The following is an 18,178-nucleotide window of genomic DNA, read 5'->3' as shown; positions in this document are numbered from 1 at the left end:
ATATTTTGTTGACATCATTTATTGCATGTTTTAAATTGACTTGTTACACCATATTTTAGATTGCAAGTGTTTATTTTCTTCCAAATTTGTTCTTCGCCGAGGTCTTGCGCGGCCTCACTGCAGTGCATGCTGTGAAGTTTTTGGTCTTCAAAAATAATTTTGACCCATGGTGAAAAGATATGCATATCTTTTTACTTAAAACTCAATTTAGTGTGTTCTTGCACATTAACAAACTTCTCTATCCAGTGCAACACTAAAATAAATATACATACTCAACAACGGCCGTAAATTAAATGCTGAAAAACCCCAAAATTTTACAACATATATCCATGGGAAATTATCTTTAGGAGTACATTTTATCATGAATACATATCATTTTTTTTTTATTCCTTACCAACAATAGTGGTTCACCTAAAGACTACCTAAAAATTAGATATGCTATAAGCATCAGAGATGATACCTGGTAACCAATAGAGTACATGTATGGACGAAATATAGAAGTCAAATATGTATAAAGAAACAGACATTTATATGAGAAATAAAGTGAACTTTACACGTCTTCATTACCTTGTGTCTGTTGAGGATTGAGAAACAGATGGGACTGGGCTTTTCTTCAGCGGGACAAGGGCAAAATACCCCATTGGTGAAGGAAACCCTGCCCTGTGGTGACTTCTAAGACCAAGAGAACAAGCACGGCCAACATGGCAGCCCTTCCATTCCACGTTTCGGCACTTTTAGTCCAACCCCATTCCCACACTGTCACCGGTGCTGGTAACTCTCTGCGCTGCGAATCATATGCTGCTAATAACTCTTCCACACTTCCGAGGGGAACCAAGGGCTGCGTAACGGAAAGAGCATCCGAAATGGCGATTAGGGATTCAGAAATGGGGTTAACTGGGATTGGATTGTGATACTGCGACATATTGATGAGATGCGAGTGATTTATTACCTGTCGGGCTTCGAGATTAGAGACTGCCATTGCTCCGACATATGGGAGACTCTCGATCACAGCATCTGCCAAATCCGAAATGAAGGTGGGTTCGCAGCCTAGTGCGGGAACACGGCCCCAATTCTCTATACCAGATTTTAGGGCCAACTCTTTGTACTCGACATCAATTTCTTCTAGAGTTTCGATGTGCTCGCTGACAAAGCTGTGAAACAAGCTCAAACTTTCAGTGCTTCAACTAGATTTCTTTAGTCAAATATATGCGTCTGTGTGTGTGTGTGTGAGAGAGAGAGAGAGAGAGAGATAGAGAGAGAGATGTTACAAACGAAAAGTGAAAGTTCAAGATGATAAAGAGAACGTCAACCACCTAATTGGCACGGCAAGCAAATTCTTGACTCCTTTTTTCCCAAGGTCAATTATGGTGTCATCCGTGTAGGGTTTCAGCCATTCAACGGGCCCAACTCGGCTCTGTTGGAACAGTCAAAGTAAGAGTAAAAAAACAGATCACTAAAGCAAAAGCACATGCCTCCATTTCAGAATAGCCAAAAAGACTGAATGCGTAAAGGCCCATCGTCAAGGAGCCAAATCATCATCCTCTTAAATGATAGAAATCATGTAAAAACGCCAACTAATCGTCATTTTCATTTCATCTAACTCTGAAATGAGTTGCAGCATTTACAGTTTAGAAGCTGATAAATAAAAGTAGAACGGAAATATTATATCTTGTTTATAGGCTTCACTTTATAGCAGCGTGAAGAGTTGGAAATTTTTTTACTTACTGTTCATGCAATCTCTGTTTAGGACCTAATTTAAAATTTGAATGAATTCCACAAGAACCTTCTCATAGATGTTGACTGTGACAGACACTGAAATATTTGTGGTCTGTTACAGAATCATATATCCTACCTATAATTTCATACACAGAAGTACCTGGTAAGCAAGAGTATACGGATTGTTTATTTTCCGTTTCTCTAACTCCTCCATAATCAGATCAACACATTCCTCCATCTCTGCCTTGTACGGATCGCCAGCCTCTTCCACATATGCAAGTGGCACTCCATGGGCGCTAAAGAATATGACACACTAAGAAACATGAAACTAAGTGAGGCAAGTGATAAATACAGAACTGATGCTCAGTAATAGAGAAGTCCATAAGCAGTCTAAAAGCAATCAAATACGCATAATGTCAAAGGAATATAGATAATATCCAACTCCATATACAATTTTAACAAGACAGCTACTTGGAGATTAAATCCTTGTAATTCTGAAGGTTAAGCCAGAGTTCCCTTTTCTTTAGAGAAAATAAAATGAAAGGTAGAGTTCCTTTTAATTTTAGTTAATATCACACCAATCATATATATAATTTTACATGCAATACCTTCTCAGGCGAGTCAAAACTTTTAAGCTCTTTCTCGATCAGGTTTGCCATGGCTGTTATATAGCCTTCACGCTGATACCAGGAAGGAATTACTGTGTGCTGCATGTTGACTAAGTACTCATCCTCCCTGATGAAATCGATGCATGAGCGTTGCGAAAATAAAATATAAAGAAGGATTGTACTCAAATTGTAAGTCGTGGCTGGAGTCAGGATTTACCTGAATATACTCTCCAAGAGTCGAAGGCTTGAACCACTAGTCGATATTGAAAATTGTGGGTAAAGCGGAAGGACAACAAGCTTTGATATTGCATCGTTTTTTATCTACAAACATTGGTAATTCACAATCTCAAGTGTGTGCGAAGTTTAAAGATTGACGGGTTTTAATGACACGTAAATCTGTGACTTAAGTTAAGTTGTTACCTGTTCGATAGCTTCTTCTGTAAAAGGATGCCAATAGCGCATACCGACATACACGTCCGCTGGGACATTCTTGGACCAAAGGGACTCCTTCAATGCTTCACCCTGAACAACGAAAACAATACCTAGTTGAAAAGCTAGAATAGAAGTTATAACTAAATGAAAATGATCTCGTTTGCGACAAGTAACACTATGACAAGAAAGATAAGATGAACAAAACGGGAAACCAAGCTACCAAACTAATTCGTTTGTTCAACACAAGCTGAAACAATTTCCAGTCAAACTGAGTTTGTTTACGAAAATAACCTGAGCATCAGTTATCCGTCGAAGTGGAGAGCCACCACCGATGGCAGCGTATCCTTCTTTACTTTTCGGTGCCCTGAAAACAGAAATGAACTGTGCCAGCGGCTTCTGAAGAAACCGAAATAGCCTTGGCAATCGAATAATATCCTGTTTTCATATGGTTTCAGCAATTAAAAAATTGTTATAGTCTCAAGCACGCATGACATGTCCAAGGGGAAAAAGAATTGAATAAACTAATAAGGAATTAACAATACTTTAATCAAAGTAGTATATTTTTTAACAATAGTTTATTATTGCAAATCAGTGAGCCCTAATCTTCACTCAACTTCACCAACACCTATAAGACATCTGAATTCCTAATCCAAGTGATTTCGTAAGCAAAATATAAAAGCGAAGATAGAACGTTACTGGATCGGCAAAGAGGTTGAATAGAAATGGTTGAACATCATCGAGAGTCTCTGGACCACCGAGGTTCAGCAACAAAACCCCAATCTTATCGTTCCCGATCAAAGGCGTCGCCGGAACTGTCTGAGCCTCTGAATCGACCGCCACCTTCAGCACCGGCGAGCGCTTTCTTCGCGGTTTCTCGGAGATAAGCAACGACGATTGCTTCGAACTCATTCTCAAAACTTCGATTGAACCACCGGTAGAGCTACGGAGTGCCCGAGGCAACAGTCTGTGAAGAGAAAGATTATTAGGTTTTCGAAATTTTCTAGACGAAGAAGAAAACGACGACGATGCTTACCGTTGATGGTGATGGTGATCGAGGTTAGCATTGGGAGTGACGGTCCACGGTAAGGTCGCTATGGACTCAGCCATGGAATCGAGCCTTGACTGCGAAGTAATGGAATTACAGTGTACTAGTGAGAGTCGGAGAAGAGAGGGTTGAATCGTCAAGTCATGGAAAAAGCGGATAATTGCGATTGGCTACTTGGGGGAAATTAGCGTTTGGTTTGAACACGTGGCATTACGATGACCACGCTTGTATTTGATCTACGGTTTTATTCGGGATTGTACCATTGTCTCTCTTTTCATATATTTTTTAACAATCATTTTCTGATATTCGATTATATGGTCCAAAGTCCAAACATGTTATCCTTTATGCTATAAAGATCTTTGACTACTTTGTGCAGTTTCGCCATGAGAAATTTTATGAATTTTATTTTTTTAAATCGGGAAATTTTTTATGAATTACACGGATCCCTTCTTGATCTGAAATCATGCACTTCAAAAATAATAATTCGAAAATCATAACTATGACTGCGTGTCATTTAGTGTCTTCTACGTATGGTTCTTCCAATAAAATCTATGAACGCGAAAAAACTTAGATTTTTTTTCTTCAGACACAACAAATCTCTATCTCTGGTTGAGAATCGATCCAAAATGTTTATTAAATAGATTGAAATAATTAATACGTATATGTTATATCAAATAGACATTAATGTCTAAGAGTATTTTTTGTCTAAAAACTGGTCTAAAATATAATCTTTTATCAAATTCAAGACTATTCATGAATTAAATGTGCTTGGAAAGTCAAAATTATAAAATTTCTCTAATGGAAAGTCAAAATTATAGAATAGGTAGAAACTTTACGCAAACGTAGTTTAAATTTAATCTCATGTAAGAGCGGATTTGAACATAATTGCAAATGGAACATGTTATGTAGGGAGTCTAAAAGACAAAGTTTGAGCGTTATTTTAATGAAAAATGAAAAAAAAAAAAAAAAAAAAAAAAAAATTTGAATAATTTTTAAATGGTGGAATAAGAAAATGAAAAAATTAAAATTAATAATGTCAATTTTATTACGTGAACATAAAATGATGAATAATAAAAATATATGTAAAAGTAGAGTGGCGGCCTAGACAAAATACTTGCATGTATTTGACTTGGGCCGGAACTATGTAGAGATTAGTGAGTGCATAGGTCTTCGCTAACTCGGGATGAAACAAAAAAAAAATTAATAGATATAAATGTAACGTTCGCTAAATATACAGCTTTATAAATATGGTCAAATTTACGTAAATATACCCAAATTTACTTAATACACAAATGGGTATATATAGAATGCTCAAATTACACGCACGATATATATAATTGTTGTAGCTCATTTGGTCGGTTGATGTTACTTGACTATATATATGAGACGCTTTAAATATGTTTTATTTTATTTTACTAAATCAAAAGAATAATGTAAAATTGTAGAGAGAAAGGACTATTTTGCGAGAAAATAATTTATTTTTGGGAGAAAAGTATAACACAAACCTTTTTGGAGGATTAGTAATACAATTAGCCCTTAGTACCTTCCTTAATCGTGTGGGTTTCTTTACCCATTTCTCATTCATGCATATATATGCAAGTTTGGAGAGAGAGAGAAAAAAGGAAAGAAAGCGGTCGGAGCTCGCATGTGCGGTAACTTCTTGTTCATTTCGTCTCCTTCCTATTAATTTTTCTTTCTCTTCGAATCTCCTCACAACTTCTATGGTCCGAAAGTGTTTCTTCTCAATTTTGTCTTCTCGAGGTTCCGACAGTGATTTAAAGCAAAATGAAAGAATTTAAGCTCGTGGTTGCTCATGTTCAAATCAAGGTAACAAAATTTAACCTCCTTGTGTCCGTATAAGCACACCCAACACACAAGCTTTGTACGTACCACCTCAACTCAAGAAGAAGGATAAAATATTTATCACTAAGACAAAACTCTACTGAAATATATTATTCTCTCTCTCTCTCTATCTCTCTCTCTATCTCCTCATTTTTCGCTCTAATTATAGAGATAAGACTTAGATCCCTCGGCTCACATGACAATCAGACTAATTTTGAGTATCAGAGTGTACTTTGAGGGGGAATCCCTTTGAGCCCTCTTAACTTATTTTGTGCTCGTCTTATTTTAGGTGATAGAGACCGCAAAGCAAATTATGTAGCGATAGAAAGACCAATACCGACGACCACCGCCACCACAGTCACCTTGGATTGTGACATTTTCGGGGTTCGCTCGTCATAATCATGTTATTCTCAGGATCAAACGACTTTCCGTGATTCCAAGGATCCTCAAGAGGTCGTAGCTAACAAACCAGGGACAATATAGAAGAAGAGAGAAAAATGAGAAATGTGTTTGGATTGAATCAGACTTTATTATTCAGATTTGATTACTAATGATTTTAACAGTAAAGAGCTTATATACAGACTTTACACGTTGGCAAGTGGGACCTATAACAATCTCCCACACTTGTGTTTAATAGTGGCATTTCGGATTTACTCTACACAAACACAATTTTTTGAGAACGCCAAAAAACGACGCTAACAACTCGTCTCTTACTTATGTTATCACGTGTGTTTTGAGTGTCGATGGAAAATTGACAATAACAATTAAGAATTTACATTAAATCAAATCAAATCGTCTAAGACACACGCAAGAGTTTCACAGTAAACACATATTATAATATTGAATCAAATCAAATATTATATTGTTGTTTAAACTTTTTGTTCCTCGAAGCGAAAAGAAAATGTAACAACTTGAATGAAAATTGCGGTCATCGAATGCGGTCATGAGTAAACACATATTATATTATTTTTGCGATGTATTGTAAACACAACGAAAGAGTGATTAATAATGGAACCGTTTAGGAGTGCGCTCGAGAAATTAAGTAAATACTCAATACTCATATACATTAAGGTTTTGGCGCGGAGATGAATTCATACATACATACAAAAGCCTAGAAGGTTACTTACAAAAAAAAAAAAAAAAGTTGATGAAGAGTTGACTTGCAGTGGGACCCATGAGAGCTGCCATGTCATCACCATTGTCGTTTTATAGTTGAGCGCGTTAACAGAAACCGAGAATCGAAGCGATAGATTCTGTCTTTGCCATTTTAACGCGCGTGAGTTAGAACATCGAGAAAGTGAGAGTGGGAAAGCCCGAGGTATAAAACCCGCCAGCTGTTCGCGCAAAAACTATACATGTGTGTGAACTAAACTCCACGCGCGAAGCCTACAAAAAAGCACACAGAGTGGGTCCACCTGAATTAAAAAAGTATTTTTATTTAAGAGTAGTTAATCACCTATTTACATATAAAATTGGGAGATTTTCGGGGAAAAAAATAAAATAAGAGTGGGTCCTGAAGGCTGAAAGCTCAGACGATGATAAATATATCTCTTTCAATAATTTATTTTCAACTTTTTTCAGTCTCTATTTCGCTAAAAAAAAAAACAATATTAAAAAAAAGAAATTTAAACAAACAAATTACTCGCCTATGCTTTGTTTGTAGTGTCTGATGCCAGACGACACAGTACTCAGTGCTTCTTCGCCGGAGTTTCTCAAGGTTTGATTCTCTAAACCCATTTTGCTTTTTGAGATTAAGTTAGGTTCTTTTGTTGCTTTGATAAAGTCGCAACTCTGGTTTTTGCTTCTTTTCTGGTATCTTTTCTTTTTTTAGTAAAAAATAAAATAAAATAAAAGAAAAGAAAGGAAAATTAAAGAAAAGAAATGTAATGAACGGTGGTCTAGTTGAGTGAGTGGAGATTTGTGGGTATGGTATCCAAATAAAGAAGCCAGAAAAGATTGATTCTTGCGGAAGAAATAAGGCGTTTTTGGGGTTTGTTTTTTTTTGTTTTTTTTTTTTTGGTAAGAGATAATCCCATTTGTGAGTCCTTAGAAAGAATGCATAATTACTTGCTTATGATGTAGTCTTTATTTTTTTTTTTTTTTTTGTATCCAAGTATTACTCCTACTCTCAATGTTCGGTTCTTGGAGATTTGCTTTGTTGATGGGTTAGGAAGAAAAAGTAAGTCCATTAATGTTTGAAATGTATTCGTAGTTTTTTTGGGGTTTTTTTTGTCAATCAAACTCTGTGTTTGGTTAGAAATTATCGAATTTTGAAAGAACTGTGTGGATTCTTTGAAAAAAACTTTAAAGTGTGTTTTCAGATGAACACTGAATATATTCACGACGTTATAATAGCCACTTGGTTTATGGGAAAAAGATTCTATCTTTGCAGGTGTGTTTGTGGATGTGATGCCATATATAGAAGTGATCTTCTTCTTATCGGGAAAAAAGTGAAGATTTGGATTTTTTATTTTTTTCTCGTTCCAGAATGTGCAATAATCTTACTTGATCAGAAAGCTTGAAAAAAATGATGGGTTGCAAAGTGTTTTTGACATACAAGCGAAAGAGGCTGTCTGGTAGTAATGGCCACGGAAATGGGTCCAAGATTCCAATTCCTGTACCGAACGACATTACTTTGTGCGGTGAATTGATCGATAATCTCTCACCAGAAGATGAAACTGGAAATTCTTCGGTAAGAGTCTTAATACTATCACTCGCTATTTAAATTTTTAATGCGATTTTGTGATATTCAAAGATAGCTAATTTTTGTCTTGTGTGATCTCTTTCTCATACTTGAAGCCTGTTTGTCGAGAGAGAGACTTGCATCGCGGTTGTGTTGACAAACAAGAATCGCCATCGTCAACACAAAATTCCGACAGATATGAGGCGAAGAAAAACACGGAAGAATCCTCGATTCGATTGGATTCAACTTCAAGTGATCGCAGGGATGAAATTTCAGGTCCTCACTCTAGAGATTATGTTGGAGTAGAGCCTTCTTTGAAGAGGAAACACTGCTTTGAATCAGACGACACTCCATCGATGTCAAATACGCCGATCAAGGGGATTCATGCGTCGCTAGGCAAAGATAAAGCGCCGCTGATTACTTTTGTTCGAAGATGTAAACGGAAAAGCGATGATAAAATCAGTAACAAGCAGAGTAATATTTCCCTATCTGAAAAGGGCTGTGATGCAGCGGGTTTAAAGATCACAGAAGCTCTTGCTACGAATGATACGATCTCCCAAATTAAGACCAGAGTAAGTTTTCTTAGTTGGTTCTCTGTTCGATAAGATTTAAAACACTGGGAAAGAGAAAATTGTTTCGCTACGTTTGATATACCTGATTCAAGATTGGATCAAATCTTCACATGAGCGTGCTCATATTATGATTGTTGTAATTATATAGTTTCTGATGCTCGGTCTTCTTGATCTCATGACAGATACCGGAAGTTGATTCTGAGTGTCAAGATGCTGAAAAGTAAGTCCCTATGACCTTATAAGAACTGAAATGGTGATAATTATCATAGTTGTAATTATGTTGCTATCGATTCTGAATAGTTTCATCGTCGAGAGAGAAGGACCAATTGATGGGGAAAATGTATCGAATAATGTCTTGCACGAAGGTGAAAAGGTAGTTGATTTCCCCGAAGATACAAGCTGCCAAGATATATCGTTGAATAATGTGACGAGAGACTCATCTTCCAGAGGCGTAGATCTGAATTCAGTTCAAAACTCGGAAAAAATCTGTACGTCTGAAAGATATGAATCTCGAACTCCGCGTCTGGTCTTAGACCTGTCTCTTATTCCGACCGGTAAACACTCTGATCTCGAGACTCACAACTTCTTCTGCTTTAGATTTATCTGAATACTATATAATTTCAATGGCGCTTTTTCTTGGGTATTAGATTCAAGTGGTACATTGGAGTCGAATTCCGAAAAGCCATATGTGCATTGTGTGACTGAAACTGTTTTGGGGTCAATGGACTCGACTAGCAGAAGCCATGCCTTTGTTTCACATCAAAATTTCCTGCCGCCAGAGACGTCAAATATCCCAAAAGTGAGATTAGAGGAATCTGTTTCGAACCACCATTCGTGTCTGGTTCGAGAAGCAAGTGCGCTTGTTGAAGAACCCGGCGGCGATTGCGAGGACAACAATAATACGGCTTCTGTTCCTCAGGATTTCATGTCACAAAACAAATGTTTGCAGGTACAATTTACCGCAATGCCGTAGTGAAATTAATAGACCCATCTTTCGATTCGTAATTATTCTTTTCCACTCGTGTTTTCATTCATTTTGTAGCTATTTCCCGAAGAAAGAACCGAGGACAGCTTCCGCTCGGCGTTCAAGCACGCCGAGGATGTAAGAAAAAGATTCCGTTTCGAGACGGAGAATAATCCGCGGAAAAGAAAATCTCCGCCGTTCTTAGGCCTTTCCTTGCCAACCAAGCCCAAAACAACCAGATTACTCGCCTCTACTAATAGCAGCAACGAGCTCCGAACGTTTCCTTTCCCGATTCCTCTCTGCGAAACGCAACAACGATCCTCTTCGTGCCGTTACTCGTCGTTCCTTAGGCACAAGTCGACGGTGCTCAAGTGGACCGAGGAAGAGCTGGATTCTCTATGGGTCGGCGTGAGGAGATACGGGAGAGAGAACTGGAACGCGATGGTCAGAGACCCTCGGCTGCGATTTTCCCCTTGGAGGTCCGCGACCGAACTCGCCGACCAATGGGAAGAGGAACAGCGTAAGCTCTTCCAGCGTCCGTCGGCGGAGGAGACAATACTGTCTCTCGGAGATGTGTATAATAATAAGAGTCGAAGCAGAGGGCGAAATGGTCCGCGGGCTCGGAGGGCGAGATTCAAGTCGGGGACGAATCACACGCAGCAGATCCACGGTAAGCCTACTATCGGAGGAGGCGCGCCGTACCTCGACTATCAAGCGGCGAGCTTTAGTCCTTCGACGACTTCGCAGGGAAATCTCCCGCACTGGCTCAGGGAAGCGGTTTTCTCTCCGGCGGTTCTCGGCGCGTCGTCGATCGCGTGTTCCCAGATGATGCGCGTCCACGTGGCGTGGCCTCGCGGCGGTGGGACGAGGGGAAATCCCGACCGTTCGTTCGGAGAAGATCGCGTGATTGTTATCGAGAGCGATCCTTCTTCTGAAGAGACGATATCGGATGAACGATGCGCTTAGATTTAAGGTGTGGAATCGCTTCGCTCGTGGTTTTAATCCAACTGTTTTTGTGTTGTATGGTTGTGGTGTTATTGTAATATTAGACCGTAGTTAATGGTGTCTGTTGTCTGTATGTACTGACAATTTTGTACCGTGCGAAATCTCTTGTAGTACTATCCATGTTCCGTGCTCTTCTTGCGGAGAGAAATTGATGCATAAACTAGGAAATAGAAGCTTAAAAGGTAAAAGGAAAAATTGTTTCGTGTACGGACTTCTTCAATTTTTTTAATTATTATTAAGGGCTATATAGGTATATAGCTTATAAGGGTTTTAGTTTTAATCAATTTTCTGTTAATTTCCTGTTAATAGCCACATCAATTTATTTACAGTATGTTAAAAGATGTGAATGATCTCAAATAACTCTTAGTCAAATTCCCGCTCATTATTTTCAGCCTATTAATTCAAATAGAAAACAAAATATTCGGCCATAACTACTCGCACAAATTGAGGGAGCATTTAAAACTTCATTAATGCATATATCTATACTCTCTCTTTATCTCTACACAACCGATAAAATCAAAATCAACGCTTTGCAACATCGGTCGACGCTCCACCCTCTGCAACATCGGCTCCGACACTCGCCCACCCTCTGCAACATTGGCCGACACTCGTCGATGGTGACGGAAAACGGACTGTGCCTATCGGATTGGATTGGTGGAGCTTGTTCCAATGGCAGATTTGCTTGATTTGATTTGTTCTTTTCAATTTGCAGATTTTCGAAATATCCATGCCTGGTATATTGACGGCGACGATTTTCCAAATATTTTACGCAAAGAAGAACTGGGAAAGAAGAACCTAAATATTTTTTTTATTAATGAAAAATTGGGATTACAGGATTTCTTGTATTATGATGATCCTTCATTTTTTTTCTCTCTTCTTCTTCTTCTTCTTCTTCTTCTTCTTCTTCTTCTTCTTCTTCTTCTTCTTCTTCTTTTTTCATCGGAATTGCTGATGGTTTTGAGTGAACGAGATTTGTTTAAGTGATTGTGAATTTGCTGAGATTTTGATTCTGGTGAATTCTTATCCAGTATTGTAAATACAACACTGATTTACAGTTAATACCAATTGTTTCATCGTAAATGCATTGTAAATACAAAACATATTTACAGTGAATACCAATTGTTTCATCGAGGATGATTCGCAGTTTTGAATCAAATAATATTAAGTAAATAAAAGAATATATTTACTGATTTTATTCCATAATTAATAGCCACGAAAATAGAAACAAACTTAGCTAAAGTCAATGCACGTCCATAAAATCCTGAAATACACGTTAAAAACTCTTTCCAAATCAGAAAGATTCAAATTAAAAAAAAATCTTTAATTAGTCAGCTTAATTAATAAGGGTAAACGTGTAATTTTTTTTCAATTAATAAGCTGCCACATAAGCAAGATGGTTATTTACGGGAAATTAACGAAAGATTGACTAAAATCAAATTGCTAGTGGTTAAGACGGCTACGAGGTAGCCAATTATTTGTATTATTAATTATGGTGTGACGATATTCCAATTAGAAGAAAGTCAATGCTTTGTGGATGCTGGATATTTACTTCCAATTTTATAATAAAGCTAATCATTGAAACTCAGGATTATTTAATTCCGCAACCTTGCCTTTTCGGTTCCTTGTTGACTAAGTCTGAAGCCCATAGTCAAACATGACGAGTTTTAAACTATACTTTCGAGCCTGTTTTCAATGGAATCGGGGCTCAAGACTGTTGCATCATTAAAAATCTTCCCAACAATCCCCGAAAAATGAAGGTCAAGTATACGTTTTTTATCATCGCGGTGTTGTTTCACTTCCAGGCATCGGAGAGCCAACAAGCCTATCTCAACAACACGTGCTCGTCGGCCAACAGAAACTCATCGGAGGGTTACCACTGCCGCGCCGGAGACTCGCTCTCGTGCGAGTCTCTGGCGGCGTTCCGGCCGAGACCGCCGTCGTACTCCACAGTCTCGACCATCGCACGCCTCCTCGGCGCTGATTCCCTCGCCACGTCATCGCTCAGCGGCGTTTCCCCGGACTCCGACCTCGATCCCGCCCGGCCTATCCTCGTCCCTCTCTCTTGTGCCTGCCCGGTCAACTACTTTCAGCACTTCGCGGCCTACTCGGTCAAACCCAAAGACACTTACTACAGAATCTCCGGCGAGATATACGGCGGCCTCACGACCTGCGCTGCCCTCGCCGGTCAGAACCCCAGCTACGATTTCATGAACATCTCGCTGGTGTCGGAGGTGATCGTGCGGGTCCGGTGCGCCTGCCCGACCGCCAACCAGACGGCCAACGGCGTTAGAGCTCTGCTGACTTTTCCGGTCGCGAGCGGCGACACGGCTTCTTCGATTGGGGCGGCGTTTGGAGTGAGCGGTCGGGATGTTTTGGACGCGAATATGTTGTCTGAAGAGACTGTGATCTTCCCCGGCACGCCTTTGCTGGTTCCGCTCAAGGACGAGAGTTGTGCTGCGAATCCGAGGATGTTCTTCTGCGGATGTCCGGCTGGTGAGAGACGGAGGTCTGGAGGATCCGAATGCGTTTCCGTCGGCGAAAAAAGATTTCCGGCCAATACCGTTGCTGCTTTAGGTACCAATTATTTTTTGTTATTAAGTTATATAGCCACACGGTTATAGTGAATTGTGATATAATCCACCTTTGGTTAATTTCTTGTAAATAGCCAAGTTAACTAGATAAATAAAAGACTTATTTAACTCAGTCAAACATGTAAAAAAAAGGTAGTTAATAGGTTGTCACGTATGCAAGTTGACTATTTACAAAGTATTTACCAAATGTTGACTAATTTACAATTCCTATAGTTTAGGTGGTTTAAGTAGCCAATTTTTTTATTATTTTTTGTATTTTTTTATTATTATTTTTTAAATATTTGCGCTGATCTATTTTGGTCTTCAATGTGAAGTAAAATATTTTCTTCATTTGAAATTTATAAAATTCTTGTGTTAAGCCCTCATCAATAAACCTATAAAATCCTTCAAATTGTATTGAATTTGGGTGTTGTAGACATTTCTTCATTATCACTCCCAGCATTTTTTAGCTCATGTTTATTTAAATTTATAGAAACAAATTATTATTATTATTTTTTTTTAACTCATGCTCATTCTTCATTAAATAATCTGGATCAATATAGCAATGGCAGATTTTGTTGTTGTTTACTAAATCACTATAGATTTGACCTGTATTGGGTTCAAGGTTTGGAACTCTTGCAGTTTTCGTGTTACTAATGAAACGATGTCCTAATCAGGTGTTGGGATTGGATTAGTACTCTTGGTTTTGTTCCTCTCAAGTTACAAGCTATATCTCTTCTTGAAGGAAAGGAAGGGAACAATTAGGAAAGAGGAGTTCTTCAAGCGAAACGGAGGGGTTTTGCTGCAAGAGAAACTATTGACCAACGCGAGTGAAGAGAAAGCAAGGCTCTTCTCTGCCGAGGAGCTACAGAGAGCGACCGATAACTATAGTCAAAGTCGGTTTCTTGGCGAAGGAGGTTTCGGCACGGTCTACAAAGGAATGTTGCCCGACGGAACTGTAGTGGCCGTCAAAAAGTCGAAAGGGATCGGCAAGAATCAGATCGAGCAGTTCATCAACGAGGTCGTCGTTCTGTCGCGGATCGACCACAGCAACATCGTCAAGCTTCTCGGCTTCTGTCTCGAGACTGAAACCCCTATTCTAGTCTACGAGTTCGTCTCAAACGGGACGCTCTCGCAGCACATCCGTAGGACAGTCGGATCTTCGCTTTCGTGGGAGAATCGGTTGAAAATCGCGTGTGACGTGGCAGGGGCTATATCTTACATGCACTCATCGGCCTCGATCCCCGTTTTCCACCGCGACATCAAGTCCTCCAACGTGCTCTTGGACGACAAGTACAACGCCAAGGTGTCCGATTTCGGGACCTCGAGGTCGGTCCCGAAGGAAAAGACCCATCTGACCACGGCGGTCCAAGGGACTATGGGCTATATGGACCCCGAGTACTTCCGATCAAGCCAGTTCACTGACAAGAGCGACGTTTACAGCTTCGGCGTGACGCTCGTGGAGTTGCTCACCGGGGAAAATCCCTACTCTTTCTATGGAGACAACGACGGAAAGAACTTGGTTTCGACCTTTATTTCGCTGACCAAGGAAGGTAACAGGATCTACGAGATCGTCGACCCTCGTGTCGCCGGAGATATGAACGAGGGCGATCTTCGAACCGTGACAGAGCTGGCGGCGAGGTGTCTGAGGCTGAGCGGGAAGAAGAGGCCGACGATGAAACAAGTGTCTCTTGCGTTGGAAGGACTCAGGAATAACCAAACGATCATGGAAATGGAGGAGACTCGCTCCTTTTACGGTGACTTGGACTTCACTGCTAATGTTAATGATACTAGAAACACACGAGATTATGCAGAGTCGACCGTTATGACTTGGTCCTTAGAACCAAGGGTTTAAGTACTAGCAGTAAGCATCGGTTATGTCTCGGTAAATTTTTTCATCGGCAAACGGTATTACCCTTGTAAGTTATGATTGGGTTCCTCGTCGATATAAGGTATACTCGTCGTTATGCAATATACCTGTAAAAAAATGCCTCGTAGTGTTTATCAATGTCGATGCTGTATATATTCAATACTATAACCCCAATTGTAACAGCCTGATACATTTGTACAACTCTGTTACTCAAGATTTTGTTAAGGCTATATATGTATAAGTAATTCACTCATTGGGTGGATCGTGAGAAATCGTGAATCGTGATAAATAGCAGCACTCTATTTTAAGTGTGGACTATTGACATTGTTAGACCAAATAAATCACAAAGATTTTGTCGCTGATGTCTAATACGCGGTAAACCATGCCAAACATAAACTACGGAAAATAGACAAAATTTTCATTTTTATATTAAGAATAGCCATTTGATGGTTATTTTTGTTTATACTGTGTGTTTTATGTTTTCGTCCTTTTGTTTTAAATTTTAGTAACTTTCCACTCAAAATTGAATGTTACGTGGTGTTGATTTTCCACTGAAATAGAATGGTATGTGTTGTTCTGCTTTACTTTTTCTTATTCAATCCTTCATTTTAGGCATATTTGTTTTAATGGATGTTTGACTTATTAATATGCTATATTGATTCTCATCAATTGATGAATATAAGCTCAATGTTTATTTTCTGCCTTTTGTGGTGATTATTGTCATTTCTCTGAGATTTATTTTCTAAGCTTGTGTGTTTCATATCTCTGCGTTTTTTCGTCTGCATTTTCTTACACCGATGTGTCATTCTGCACAACATTTTAATTCTTCTTCCAAATATTCCATGTTGTTCGATTTTCCTCGTCGTTATCACTGTTGTTCGAAGTCAACCTCTATTCGATTTTCCATTACAAATTGATCCCAATAATTCAATTTTAACATCACATGAGAGTGTGTTATTTGAATGCTATAGTTTAATGTTTGTCAGTTCAATGTTTGGTTTATGGTTGATGATTTTGATTTTTGATTTATTTGTTTTGCTGGATTGAATACGAGATTCAAAATTGCAAGACTCTAATGGTTTTGCATGACGATTTATTTGGTCTATTCGGTTTTGTTTGTACTGAAATTTGGGATATGGTTTATTAATTGTGTTTTATTCTCTTCCTCACCAAGTCCCGGTTATAGCGATCTATGCTCGGAGTCCTTCACGATCATCTCCACAAATGACTCCTCTTTTGCAGGGCCGGCCCAAACTCACCGGGGGCCCTAGGCGAATCAATATTTTGGGGCCCTAAAATACTAATAAAAATTTAAATTTTCAGGGTAAAAAATGTAATTTTTTTTAAAAAAATAGGCCAAAAGTGTAAATTTTTAGGGTAAAAAATGTAAATTTTCTTAAAAATAGGCAAAAAATGTAAATTTTTGGGGCCCATCCACATATGGGGCCCTAGGCCTGAGCCTAGCTCGCCTTAGCCCAGGGACGGCCTTGCTCTTTTGCTATCGCAAAACGTCTTCGAGAAGCCAAGCGAGTGCCTTCACTCGTTGTTGATCCCTTATCCATGTACAATTTTATTTTATTATAATTCTTTCAACACGAATTTGTAATTTTTGTATCTATTTTTTAATTTATTCATTATGAATTATATGAAGAGAGACGTGCTAATATTTATTCTCCACTATTAATATATTTTTTGTTTACTACAAGATTTGTATCTAAATAAACCAATTACACATCGTGTTGTTAGATTTTTAATTGTGTTACACATATAGATTTGTGTTACGTAAACCAATTATACTAATTTAGGGACCACAAGATTTGATCAATTTTCGATTATTTTACTTCCATACTCCTTTGTAGAAGGACCTTGCCTGTTCCTCATTGGCTACGGCCCAAGTCAACCATGATTTGTTGGAAGAAAGTTTCTAGGCTTTATTGCTTTTTGTAGGGGAGTCGTGAGTCGTGAACTCGTGACAAAAATCTTTACCGTTTCTACTTTGAACCCTTCAGCGGAAATTTAGGGCTCAAGACTATAACAAATAGAAGGAATGGACTGAAAGAAAATGAAAGGCGGCTAATTTAGTCAATAAGAAAACTAAGTCATATTGCCCAAGCATGAGAGTTTTTGTACTGGACTACAAAAACTCCCAACAATCTTTTCATACCTTTCAATTGAAGTATTCAACCGTTGGATCTATTATTTCTCAAAGCCCATTATGTGGGGTTTGTAAGTGAGAAAGAATTGTGGCCCAAGTGTATTTACTTATTGGTTTAATAATAATAATGAGATAATTTCTATTGGTTAATTAATAGAAGGTAAATTCCTATTGTACTCTGATGGTGGGTCTATATAAAGAGAAACCCTAGGGATTAGTCATCTCTCAACCTATTACGTAGTTTTCCTCTGCCATCAAAAGAAAGCTCTAAAGTCTAAAGAGGTCAAGAGAGAGAAACCAATTCCGGTGATCATCTGCTGTCGTCACCGTCACTCTCGTCATGGATCGAGGTAGGTTTTTCTCAATCCCTAATGTTCTGTGAAAATCATTTAGTTCTAAGATCTTGGTTAATTAAGATCGTTTAAATTATGCTTACATGTGGTATCAGAGCTTTGATTGTGAACTATTGATTTTCCAATAATGAATTATTTATTCCGATCGATATTGTTACTGGGTATTTATGATCGCACAATTTTTCTTTTCTCCGCTGTTGTTTATTAGGTCTGCGATTTTATTTTTATTCATACCTGTTATGTATTGGATATATACTTAATGTCAATCGGGGCGATGTGTCGGTTATGGATTTGAATCGAATTAATTTTTTTTTTTTTAGTCTGTGAGGAGGGATTTACGATTCCCAATCTGATGCGATAATT

The 18,178-nt window shown here is 38.6% G+C and overlaps 3 protein-coding genes across 3 annotated transcripts; 2 read left to right on the top strand and 1 right to left on the bottom strand.

The window, feature by feature from the left end:
* Positions 1-268: 268 nt before the first annotated feature.
* On the bottom strand, positions 269-4,000 carry LOC149382486 (ferrochelatase 2). Its single transcript, XM_089600823.1, has 10 exons — positions 3,790-4,000; positions 3,453-3,720; positions 3,048-3,191; positions 2,745-2,846; positions 2,542-2,645; positions 2,325-2,451; positions 1,877-2,029; positions 1,314-1,414; positions 950-1,151; positions 269-838 (listed from the first exon to the last, which is right to left on the bottom strand). The coding sequence occupies exons 1-10, from the start codon at positions 3,861-3,863 to the stop codon at positions 614-616; spliced, it is 1,500 nt and encodes a 499-aa protein (XP_089456949.1). The 5' UTR covers positions 3,864-4,000; the 3' UTR covers positions 269-613.
* A 3,276-nt stretch (positions 4,001-7,276) lies between these two features.
* LOC149382485 (uncharacterized) lies at positions 7,277-10,980 on the top strand. Its single transcript, XM_089601943.1, has 7 exons — positions 7,277-7,360; positions 8,036-8,335; positions 8,443-8,898; positions 9,081-9,118; positions 9,199-9,452; positions 9,546-9,847; positions 9,941-10,980. Exons 2-7 carry the CDS (start codon positions 8,171-8,173, stop codon positions 10,826-10,828), a joined length of 2,103 nt encoding a protein of 700 aa, XP_089458069.1. The 5' UTR covers positions 7,277-7,360; positions 8,036-8,170; the 3' UTR covers positions 10,829-10,980.
* Positions 10,981-12,618: 1,638 nt separating this feature from the next.
* LOC149382484 (wall-associated receptor kinase-like 9) lies at positions 12,619-15,597 on the top strand. Its single transcript, XM_089601507.1, has 2 exons — positions 12,619-13,441; positions 14,115-15,597. The coding sequence occupies exons 1-2, from the start codon at positions 12,619-12,621 to the stop codon at positions 15,290-15,292; spliced, it is 2,001 nt and encodes a 666-aa protein (XP_089457633.1). The 3' UTR covers positions 15,293-15,597.
* The last annotated feature ends 2,581 nt before the right edge of the window (positions 15,598-18,178 follow it).

The sequence above is a fragment of the Urtica dioica genome, chromosome 11, assembly GCF_054948205.1.
Source record: "Urtica dioica subsp. dioica isolate 48M chromosome 11, U.dioica_male_clone48M_v1_H2, whole genome shotgun sequence".
Lineage (NCBI taxonomy): Eukaryota > Viridiplantae > Streptophyta > Magnoliopsida > Rosales > Urticaceae > Urtica > Urtica dioica.
The sequence above is the reverse complement of the archived record's forward strand: the minus strand, read 5'-3'. Positions and strand labels throughout refer to the sequence as shown.